Here is a 12,085-nt window from a genome sequence, read left to right as displayed (position 1 = left end):
GCTTCCTGGATTTCCTGGAAGTCTATTTCCTTTGCCAGATTGGGGAAATTCTCCTTTATTATTTGTTCAAATAAGTTTTCCACTGGTGGCTGTTCCTTTCCCCCTTCTGGTACCCCTATAATTCAGGTGTTGGAACGTTTAAAGATGTCCTGGAGGTTCCTAAGACTCTCCTCATTTCTTTGAATTCTTGCTTCCTGACTCTTTTCTGTTTGGCCATTATTTGCTTTCTTCTGGTCCACTCCATTGATTTGAGTCCCAGTTTCCTTTTGATCACTATTTGTTTCCTGTGCAATTCCATTCATTTCAATTAGTTTTGTCTTCATATGTTTCTCTAATTTGTGTCTATAATCAACCAGATCTGTGAGCATCCTGATGACCAGTGTTTTAAACTGTGCGTCTGAGAGTTTTACTATTTCTTCATCGCTTAGATTTATAGGCTCTGGGGCTTTGAGATCTTCTTGAGCCATTTTTGGTCTGTTCAGGCCTGTTTAGTATGAGGAGCGGAGCCTTGGACTCCCAGGTCGCTGGGTTGTGACGCTACATGTGGGGGCGTGGTCAGAGCGGGGAAATGGCGACCCCCTCTGCTGTTTTGTGCCACTGGGTGAGGAGCAGAGTCTTAGGTGGTTCACCAGTGTAGGGCCACTCAGGTCGCTGAGTTATGACACTGTATGTGGAGGCTGGGTCAGAGCAGGGCAATGGCGGTGCCCTCTGCTGCCTCTCGCTGCTGGGGCCTGCTGGGGCCTGTCTAACCACCCACTCCCTCGCTGGTCTATCTGTGCATGAATGCGCGACCACAGTCAATCTCGGCCCTGCTCCCTTGCTGGTTCCCCGTGGTTGCTCGCTGGGTCGCTCACTAGGTCCTCCACCCGTTGCAACCTCACACCTGGGTTCCGCACACCTGAGTCCGTCTGACCGAGTTTTCCTGTGCAACCCTGCTCTGCTAGCTGCTGGTTTCGCCCCTCTTACTGGTCAGGCTGAAGAATTCGTTGTTATCAGACTTCCGAAAAGTTCAATTTTCTGTGTTCTGGCTGTGTTTTCTGTTGCTAATATTTAGTTGACTCTAAACTTGGTTGTGTGAGAAAGCAAGGCATCTCCACCTATGCCTCCATCTTGGCGGAAGTCCCTAAAAAATATTTTATTGATTTATTTTTAGAGAAGGGGAGGGAAGGGAGAAAGAGAGGGAGAGAAACATTGATATGTGAGGGAAATATCAATTGTTTGTCTCTGACATGTCCCCCAACCAGAGCCCTGGCTGGCAACCTAGGTATGTGTCCTGACTGGGAATTGAACTGGCGACCTTTTGGTTTGCTTGATGACACCCAACTCACTGAGCAACAGCAGTGAGGGGATGTTCTTCATTTTACAAATGGTAAATACATTCATGATGGCAAACTGTCATTCAGTCTCCATCCCCAGCAGATAGTACTGATCAGTCAAGGCACTCTTTCCTTGTGAACCTAAAATACAGACCTTCTCTCAGTGCAGTATTTTAACAAACCTCCACCACTTTATTAGAATGTAGTCGTTGGTTAAAGGCTATTTGTCCCATACAGCTGGTTCCCTTTTAATTTTGCTGATATTTCCTTTAGCTGTGCAGAAACTTTCTATTTTGATAAAGACCCATTGTTTATTCTGTCCTTTATGTCCCTTGCTCTAGAGGGCACATTGGTAAAAATATTGCTGCATGGAATATATGAGATTTTCCTGCCTGTGGTCTCTTCTAGGACTTTTATGGTGTTGCAACTTATATTTAAGTCTTTTATCCACCTTGAATTTATTTTTGTATATGGTGTAAGTTGGTGATTGAGTTTCATTTTTTTTTTTTTTTGCATGTAGCTGTCCAGATCTCCCAACATCATTTGTTGAAGAGGCTGTTTTTACTCCATTTTATGGTTCTTCTCTCTTTGTTGAATATTAATTGACCATAGATACTTGGGAAAATATATTTGCAAATGATACCTCGGACTAGGGTTTGATCTCCAAAATATATAAAGAACTCACACAACTCCACTCTAGAAAGACAAACAACCCAATTTAAAAATGGGCAAAGGACCTGAACAGACACTTCTCCAAGGAGGACATATAGAGGGCCCAGAGACATATGAAAGGATGCTCAGCATCACTAGCCATCATAGAGATGGAAATTAAAACCACAGTGAGACACCACTTCACACTGGTGAGAATGGCCATCATGATCAAATCAATAAACAACAAGTGTTGGAGAGGTCATGGAGAAAAGGGAACCATAATGCACTGTTGGTGGGACTGCAGACTGGTACGGCCACTATGGAAAACAGTATGGAATTGCCTCAGAAAACTAAAAATGAATCTGCTTTTTGACTCAGCAATACCATTGCTGGGATTATAACCTAAGAATCCTGAAACACAAATCCAAAAGAACCCATGCACCCCATGTTCATAGCAGCACTATTTACAATAGTCAAGTGCTTGAAGCAACCTAAGTGCCCATCAGTAAATAAGTGGATCAAAAAACCATGGTACATTTATACAATGGAAGGCTACACAGCAGAGAGAAAGAAGGAGCTCCTATACTTTGCAACAGTGTGGATGGAACTGGAGAGCATTATGCTAAGTGAAATAAGCCAGGCAGTCAAAGACAATACCATCGGATCTCACTTATAAGTGGAACCTCATCAACAGAACAAACAAGCAAGCAAAATACAACCAGAGACATTGAAATAAAGAACAAACTGACAGTACCAGAAAGGAGGCAGGGAGAGGGATAATAGGGGAAAATAGGGGAAGGTCCATCAAGGAACATGTAAAAAGATACATGGCCAAAGCCAAAGGGGGTAGGTTCGAGGGTGGGAGAGGGAGATGTGTGGGGTGGGGGCCGTGGTGGGGTAAAAATGGAGACAACTGTACTTGAACAACAAAAAAACAAACAAAATATAACTAGAGACATTGAAATAAAGAGGAAACTGAGAGTAACCAGAGGGGAGGGGAAGGGGTAATGGGGGAAAGTAGGGAAAGGGTCATCAAGGAACATGTATAAAGGACACATGGACAAAGCCAAAGGGGATAGGATCAAGGGTGAGAGGTGGGGAGGGATGGTGCATCTAGTAGTGGTGGGCGGAAAATGGAGACAGCTCTACCTGAACAACAAAGAAGAATTTAAAAAAATAAAATTTCTAAGCTCTACCAGGCAGAAAAATAAATAAAGTCTATTTGTCAACACTGGTCCAGATGATTTGTAAGTTGTTTTTTTTTCATTCATATAATTCTATGAACTAAAGCCGAAAGCCACACATTCTGAGTTTAAAAAAAAATTTGTTATTTTTGTTTTTTATAGTTTACTATTTCTTAAGAATCAACATTGTAAAATTGAGTTTTTCATTGAATTATCAATTTATTTTAGTGTATGTTGATCCAACTACTGCCCTTACTATTTATTAACCCTGTTTATATCCATTATCTCTGTGATCATATTATTATTAAACCCATTTTGAAAATGAAGAAATGAATACCCAAAATGTCTGTTACTGGCCTAAATTCAACTAGTTAAGTAGCATAGCTAGTTCCTAAAGCCAGGTCTTTGAATTGCTGAGTTATAGCTCCATACCTTATACTACATTGCTCTATAACACTAATAGGTCTCTGCTTTTATTCCTTTAGACAGATGATGAGAGTCCACTTTCATTTCATGGTGTGGCTTATGTCAGTATGGTCCCATTGCTGTATCCGGGTGTGAAGAGAATTCGGGGAGCTTTTCATGTTTACCCTTACCTAGATAATGCAGTGTATGAAAAGGTAAGAAAAATTGTATAGAAGATATCTGTACGCTATACAAATTTATCATTTAGTATGGATTTGTTTACATCTTTAGCATATACATCTTTGCAATGGATATTGGAACCAATTGGTATACTGGGATATTAATTATAGAGCCTTGCTGTCATTCTGCCCTTGAACCTCAAAAAATTGGGGCCAAATATTTCAACAGTAATACTATATGTAAGTAGACTAAACATCCCAATTAAAAGGACAGAGATTATGAGACTGGATTTTAAAATATCAAGGTTCAATGATGTGCTGTCCAAAACAAATGTACCTTAGACTTAAACATACATAAGTTGAAGTAAAACAATGGAAAAGGGCCCTGGCTCGGTAGCTCAGTTGTTTAGAGCATTGTCCTGATACACCTAGTTTGTCGGTTCAATCCCCAGCAAGGACACATACAAGAAGCAACCGATAAATGCACAAATAATTGTGGTAACAAATTCTCTCTCTCTCTGCTTCCTTCCTTCCTTTCCTCTCTCTTTATAAAAAGTCACTAAAAAGTATAAAAATAAAATACCTTATTTAAAAAAGAATGGAGAAGAGGTACTATGCAGGTAGAAAATATAACAGAGGTGAGTGGCAATATTTATATCAGATGAGAAACTTCAAGGCAAGAAACATAAGTAAAGACATAGGGTGGCCTGTCTAAATGACCAAAGGGTCAATGAATCAGAATGGTATAATTTATAAATTATAAATTATTATGTAAAATAAGTATAGAAATTATAAATGTATACATACCTGACAACAAAACATCTTAACACACGATAAAAACCCAACAGAAGTGAAAGGAGAAATAGACAATTTAACAGTAGCATTTAGAAATGTTCATATTGTACTGACAATATTTAATAGAACAACTATATAAAAAATCTATATTAAATATAAATGTAACATGCAACCCAGCAAATTATTCCTAGGAACCTACTCCAGAGAACTGGAAACCAGCATTTTTACAAATCCATGCATGTGAATGTTTATAATGGCATTATTCACAACAGCCCCAAACTTACCACAATTCAACTGGTAAATTGGTAAACAAAATTTGGTGTATCTGTACAAGTGAATACTATTTAACAATGAATGGGAATGGACTGCAGATAATGTAATGTGCCAAAACCATTGAATTTTGAGTGAATTATATGGAATGCGAATTCTATCTCAAAAAAGCTGTTTCAAAAAAGTAATAGGCTACTGATACATTTTAAAACATGGGTGAACTTCAAAAACTTTATGTGAAGTGGGAGAAAGAAGACACAAATAACTACATATTGTACAATACCACTCACATGAAATATCCTCATTTCCCAGAGATGTTAAAATTTTTTTAAGTTTTCATTTTAGAATCTATGAAATGCAGTAATTGTAGGCTTGGGAATGATGTTTACTGTATACAGTTTTTCTTTAATATTGTTGAACTGTCTTAGCAGCTTTATTGAGGTATAACTGACATATAATAATACATGTATTTAAAGCACATGATTTTAAGTTTTTGACATAGGTATACATCTGTGAAACTCTCAGCTCAATCAAGATGGTGAAAATACCTATTATTCCTCAGTTTCCTTATAACTTTTCTGTTTTCCTTCTCTCCTACCTCTGTTCACTCCCCCCTTTTTTGGGGGGTGGCTTCTTTCACTCAGCACAAATTATATTTAGGTTCATCCATGTCGTTCAATTTAAAAATTTCTGTAAGGCCCTGGCTGGTGTAGCTCAGTGGATTGAATGTGGGGGCTGTGAACCAAACATCCGCGGTTCGACTCCCAGTTGGGGCACGTGCCTGGGTTGCAAGGCCAGTTCCCAGCAGGGGACACATGAGAGGCAACCATACATTGATATTTCTCTCCCTCTCTCCTTCTCTTCCCCTCTAAAGATGAATAAATAAAATCTTTTAAAATTTTTCTGTAAGATTCTTTTCCAGTCATTGCAGTTTGAATCTTCCCATGCAAAGTTTTTATTTTGAACTTTAAACTTACCCTATTCTTCCACTCATAACTGATAGGACAGTGGCAGTTAGATAGGTATTTCTTGTACAGAAATAAATTCTACCACTTAATTTGAAATTATACCCTCCCTTCCCCTCTGTCTAAAAATGAATAAATAAAATGGTTTTAAAGATCCCTGGCTGGGTGTGTGGCTCAGTGGATTGAATGCCAGCCTGCAAACCAAAGGGTCATGGGTTTGATTCCCAGTCAGGGCACATTCCTGGGTTGAGGGCCAGGTCTCTGGTGGGGGCACACGAGAGACAACCACACATTGATGTTTCTCCCCCTCTTTTTCTCCCTCCCTTCCCCTCTATCTAAAAATTAATAAATAAAATATTGGGACTTACGCCAAGATGGAGGCGTAGGTGGAAACACTTTGCGTCCTCACGCAACCAAATCTAAAAACAATAAAGTTTTAACAACAATAAACATAATCAAACCACACAGAAAATCAACAATACTGAGTCCAAAAGCAACGAACTGCTCAGCTAAACCAGTGAATGGGATGAAGCCAGCAGCTGAGCAGGTTGGGCAGGGAAGATCCCCGACCCGGGCGGTGCACAGAAAGCCTAGGGCACGGCTCCCAGAGGCTCCCAGATGCGGGCTAGCTACGGGCGGACCCAGGGAAGAGGCGTGGCTGGCTGGCTGCAGTTGGTCGCAGATTTGAGCGCAGATAAACCAGTGAAGAGGCGAGCGTTGAGACTGTGCGGCACTGGGCAGCGGCTCACACATTTGCGCTCAGATAAGCAGGCAGTGGGTGAGCGGAGAGGACCGCCATTGCTTCCTCTCTGACCCCGCCCCCACATACAGCATCACAAACCAGCAACCTGGGTGGCCCCGCCCTGGTGAACAACTAAGGCTCCACTCCTCATACCTAATAGGCATGAACAGAGCAAAACATGGCTCAAGAACAACTCAGAGCCCCAGAGCCGATAAATCTAAGCGACAAAGAAATAGCCAAACTTTCAGATGCACAATTCAAAACACTGGTGATCAGGATACTCACAGAACTGGTTGATTTTAGTCACAAATTAGAGGAACATATGAAGGCTAAACTAATTGAAATGAATGGTAATGCACACGAAACCAATAGTAATGGAAAGGAAACTGGGACTCAAACCAAAAGAGTGGACCAGAAGGAGGAAAAAAATGACCAAACAGAAAAGGATGAAGAAACAAGAATTCAAAAAAATGAGGAGAGGCGTAGGAACCTCCAGGACATCTTTAAACATTCCAACATCCGAATTATAGGGGTACCAGAAGGGGAAGAGGAACAGCCATGAGTGGAACACTTACTTGAACAAATAATAAAAGAGAACTTCCCCATTCTGGCAAAGGAAATAGACTTCCAGGAAATCCAGGAAGCTCAGAGAGTCCCAAAGAAGTTGGACCCAAGAAGGAACACACCAGGCACATCATAATTGCATTATCCAAGATTAAAATGAAGGAGAGAATCCTAGAAGCAGCAAGAGATAAGGGGACAGTCACCTACAAAGGAGTCCCCATCAGACTGTCAGCTGATTTGTCAAAAGAGACCTTACAGGCAAGAAGAGGCTGGAAAGAAGTATTCCAAGTCATGAAAGGCAAGGACCTACAACCAAGATTGCTCTAGCCAGCAAAGCTTTCATTTAGAATGGAAGGGCAGATAAAGTGCTTCCCAGATAAGATCAAATTCAAGAAGTTCATCATCACCAAGCCCTTATTATATGAAATGTTAAAGGGACGTACCTAAGAAAAAGAAGATAAAAAAGATGAACAGTGAAAGGACAGCAAACTCACAGTTATCAACAACCACACCTAAAACAAAAGCAAACTAAGAGGACAGCTAGATCAGGAGTGAACCATAGAAATGAAGATCACATGGAAGGTTAGCAACAGGGGAGTGGGAGAAGGAGAAGGGGGGGAGAAGGTACAGAAAATAAGTAGCATAGACAGTAGATATAAAGTAGATGGGGGGAGGGTAAGAATAGTAGGGGAAATATAGAATCTAAAGAACTTGAGACATGTGTTCATGAACTAAAGGGGGGGAATGGTGAGGGAGGGGTGTGCAGGGTGGAGGGGAATGGAGGGGGGAATAGAACAAATGTAATGGCATAATTGATAAAATAAAAATATTAAAAATAAAAATTAATAAATAAAATATTGAAATTATGTGTCAAAGATTAAAAGCTGTTTGCTAACAAGTTGATGAGATACACAATCAAGCTGGGTTGAGAAGTCTCCTTTTGAAAATTTGAATAATGAGATCGGCAGCTAACTTTCTGTGGTGGTTCCACCTGTTCAAGCATGGCAATGCAATGGAATTTATTGTTTTCCCTAATTCTCTTTGTTTCTACAATGTCTAAATTATCTGGCAAACTAAATAATGTTAAAGAATAATGTGGGCTTCTTTTATTTGCCTGTGATTCATTGCATTTTTTCTGTTTTTTGTTTTTGTTTTTTTCAGACCAAGTGTTTAAGTAGCTTGTTCCGGGATACTGGGCATCATTTGATTCAGAATAACAAAATAGGAGGAATCAATTCTCCGTTGTCCAAGCCAGTTATTTCTAGGAGTCTGAAAGAAGACAAAGTAGTAAGAAAAGGATATGGAAGGAAGGCCTGGGGATGTGGTAGGTTGTTGAGAAGGTGGTGGTTTTGCTGATTTTGTTATATACCAGAGGCTTACACTAATTTCTCACTTGGTGAATTGCCTCAATTTGGTTTGCATTTTGATGCAGCTTAATGACCATTGTTCCTGCCATTTTAAGAATTTAATTTTTAATGTGTGTTCATTTTCTTTCAGCAAGCATCTAGTATAAAATCTCAGAACTCAGATACTCCTTTGGAAACTGAACCCCCTCTAAACCACAATCCAGAAGGACAGGTAACTGCATAAAGAGTTGGAAATTACATTTAAATTAATCAGTCCTGTTCTGAGCAAGGTATGCTATAGTGGAAAATGCTCAGAAAAATATTCATTGACTTACTATCCTGTATTTACCAAGACTAGTTTGTGATGTTGGGTAAATTTCTTTGTCTTGCTGAGACTTGTTTAAATGTGTGGGTATCAGATCAGCTTAAATGTGTGGGTATCAGGACTTTAATGTCCTTTCCAGCATAAAAATGTATGTTCTTTCTTAAATAAAAAAGTAACAAAGAAACATTTCGAATGGAAAAAAATGAAATGGAGTGTGTAAATGTATAAAGTGTGTAAATATTGTCAATAAGAATGACTAGAGGAAATAATTTTTTCAGAGTTTTGAATATTTCATTTGGCACTTATAAGAAAAACAACCCAAGCGATTGTTTTGAAAAATAAAGTTTTGATGTAGTTTTGATATTTAGGAAAATTATTAAAGTATATTTCTACACAATGAGCATTTGCTTGTAAGCAACTATAACTAAATCCTTGAATTACCAATGATGAGGTGAATATCAAATAGCTCTGGTAAATTCTGAATATGGTGCTGTATTTAAGAGATTAAACTTTTCAGTGTGATTAATGACCATTTTATAATCTTTATTGCATTTCTTTCTTTATGGGTAACATAATTCAAAAGATGGCATAACTAGAAAAAGATGGCATAACTAGTAGTTATGTCTTTAATTATTTCTACTATATTGAGCACTATGGGTGTTAGAGATATATCAACTATAGCTTTTATTCATTCACTCTCAGAACACTCAGCAGTCTGGCGGGTGAAATAGACTAGTATGTAACCATAATACAGAATTTTGATGAATGCTGTAGTGGAGATACACAGAAAAGTATTATGTGGGCTCCGAGGAGACAGATCAATAGGTACTAGGATGGGGCAGTCTCAGAAGTCTTCATGGAAGAGGTGGCATCCGAGGTAAGTAGTGAAAGATGTGAAGAGAACCCTTTGCCAGATGTAGATGGAGGAAATTCAAACAACTGGAATCAAGACACAAAGAAGGTAGCAGAATTGGTGTACATCAGTGAACCCAGTGCATGGTATAGAGAAATGAAAAAAAAGGAGAGATTCTAAGAGGTGAGAAAGAAGAGACTGAGTTGGGTTATAGAAAGACTTTGAAAGACTTGCTGAAAAGTTTGGGCTTATTTCTGTAGATAATAAAGGACTCTTGAGCCTCATCTTAGAGGCTCATGTTAAAGGTTTTTAACTTTTGTGGAAAGGAGACCTCGTGTGTGTTTCAGGGAAGAACTCTTGGAAGGATGTCCAAAAGGGAGATTGAAGTTGGGATAGGGGCCTCAGAGGTGAGTTTATAGGTTTTTCGTATAGTGCAGATGAGTGTTCATAACAGTTTGAGTTAAGGGAGGGATTTTAAAGAATGTGAGAAGCCTGCAGAAGCAAAATGGAACTGGGAAGCTTTCAGGTATTGAGGAAGAAAAGTTAAGATAACTCAGATTTCAAGCCTGTCTTTCTGGAAGGATGATAACATCATCAAAAAAGTCAAAAGAGAGGATAATATATAGGAGATGATATATTCAATTTTGGACATGTTGTTTTTGGGATGCTAGCAAAAGTGTGAGTAAAGGTGTTCATCAGGTCGCAGTGGGTAGGTGGCAGTGAAGAGGCTGTGAGTGAGAATGTCAGAAAGTTATGAGGAAAACATTTCTGCAGGACTCATGAGAGAGGTTGGTGGAAGAAAGAATGGCATTCTATTACAACAATTCCAAGAAAGGTATCGAACAAGTTAAACAGGACTTCGGCTGTGGTAGACATTTCCAGGAATAAAACGCAAGAAGTAACCACAGTTACCATTTTTTTTGGTCCAGTTAAGATTACACTGTATAATTTCCCTTACTTATTACATTGCAGACATTATCTTATGTTACTAAGGTTTTTCATAAGTATCTGTTTTCCTGAAAAGAATAAATTAGAAAAAATGTCTTTACAGCAATACGTAGAAGCAGGGACATACATCGTGTTGGAGATTCAGCTGGACAAAGCCTTGGTTCCAAAGCGGATGCCAGAGGAGCTAGCCAGACGGTGCGTAGCGATGGTTGGCATTCTCGTTTGCAAAAACAATTTAGGTATGAATAAAAAAAGTCAGTTTGTGCCCATAAATGTAATTTCCCTTGGGATAAACATCAATTTACTGCTTTTTCCAGATTAAGTTTCTTATGTTTTCTTGCTACAAAAGCAGTATATGCCTGTTACCAAAATTTTGAGAGATTGAGACTAGAAGAAAGTACAAAGACACACAGATTTCTACTCACTGAGTGATAACTGCTTTTAACACCTTGGATTTAGCCTTCTAGAATGATTGTAAAGCCCCTATGTTATATGAACACACACCCAACATTGCATATATTTGTATGTAATTTAAAAAACTTTTAATTTCATTTTAATTAATTAATTATTTAATTGTTCAAGTACAGTTTTCTCCATTTTCACCCACCACTCTCCCCCGTCCCACTGACCCCCAATTCCCACCCTCAGTCTTACCCCCGCTTGGTTTCTCCATGGGTCCTTTATACATGTTCCTTGAATACCCTTCAAGGAGCATGTATAATACCCTTCTTCTTCTTTCCCTTCTTTAAAGGAACATGTATAATACCCTTCCCCTTCTTTCCCCCATTATCCCCCTCCCCCATCTCCTCTGGTTACTGTCAGTTTGTTCTTTATTTCAGTGTCTCTGGTTATATTTTGCTTGCTTGTTTTGTTGATTAGGTCCAGTTATAAAACTTATTTTAAATACTTTTAAATTTTATTGTTGTTCAAGTACAGTTTTCTGCCTTTTCCCCCTATAAAACTTTTTATATTGTATCATAGTGCTTTGACTGTTTTCCTAGGAAGTCCATTTTATCTAGGTTATCCAATTTGTTTATATACAGTTGTTCATGGCATTCTCTTATTATCCTTTTTATCTTTGTAAAAAGGGAATAATGTCTCCACCCTCATTTCTGATTTTAGTAATTTGAGTCTGTTTTTTTTTCTTAGTACCTCTACCTAAGAATTATCAATTTTGTTGATCTTCTCAAAGAACTAGTCTTTTCATTTTATTGATTTTCTCTATTACATTTCTTTTTTCTGTTTTATTTATCTCTACTATAATTCTATTATTTCATTCCTTTTGCTAGCTTTGGGTTCAGTTTGCTCTCCTCTTGTAGTATACAGTTAAGTTATTGATTTGGGAGCTTTCTTTTTTAATGTATGAGTTAGAGCTATAAATTTCCCTCTGAACACTTCTCTCACTGTATTTTATAAATTTTTATATGTTGTGTTTTTGCTTTCATTCATTTCAAAGTATTTTCTAATTTCCCTGTGATTTATTCTTTGACCTATTATTTAAAAGCATGTTGCTTAATTTTCATATATTTGTGACTTTTCCAA

General features: G+C 38.5%; 1 protein-coding gene across 1 annotated transcript in view; it reads left to right on the top strand.

Annotated features, from left to right (window-relative positions):
• CFAP70 (cilia and flagella associated protein 70) overlaps positions 1-12,085 on the top strand; it is a 123,965-nt gene that overhangs the window by 30,032 nt on the left and 81,848 nt on the right. Inside the window, exons 9-12 of the mRNA XM_053663819.1 lie at positions 3,637-3,771; positions 8,233-8,358; positions 8,569-8,649; positions 10,647-10,738. Coding sequence (XP_053519794.1) covers positions 3,637-3,771; positions 8,233-8,358; positions 8,569-8,649; positions 10,647-10,738 — 434 coding nt within the window. The remainder of the gene's footprint in view (positions 1-3,636; positions 3,772-8,232; positions 8,359-8,568; positions 8,650-10,646; positions 10,739-12,085) is intronic.

Source organism: Artibeus jamaicensis, unplaced genomic scaffold (assembly GCF_021234435.1).
Source record: "Artibeus jamaicensis isolate MK-2021 breed Jamaican fruit bat unplaced genomic scaffold, CSHL_Jam_final contig_332, whole genome shotgun sequence".
Lineage (NCBI taxonomy): Eukaryota > Metazoa > Chordata > Mammalia > Chiroptera > Phyllostomidae > Artibeus > Artibeus jamaicensis.
The sequence above is the reverse complement of the archived record's forward strand: the minus strand, read 5'-3'. Positions and strand labels throughout refer to the sequence as shown.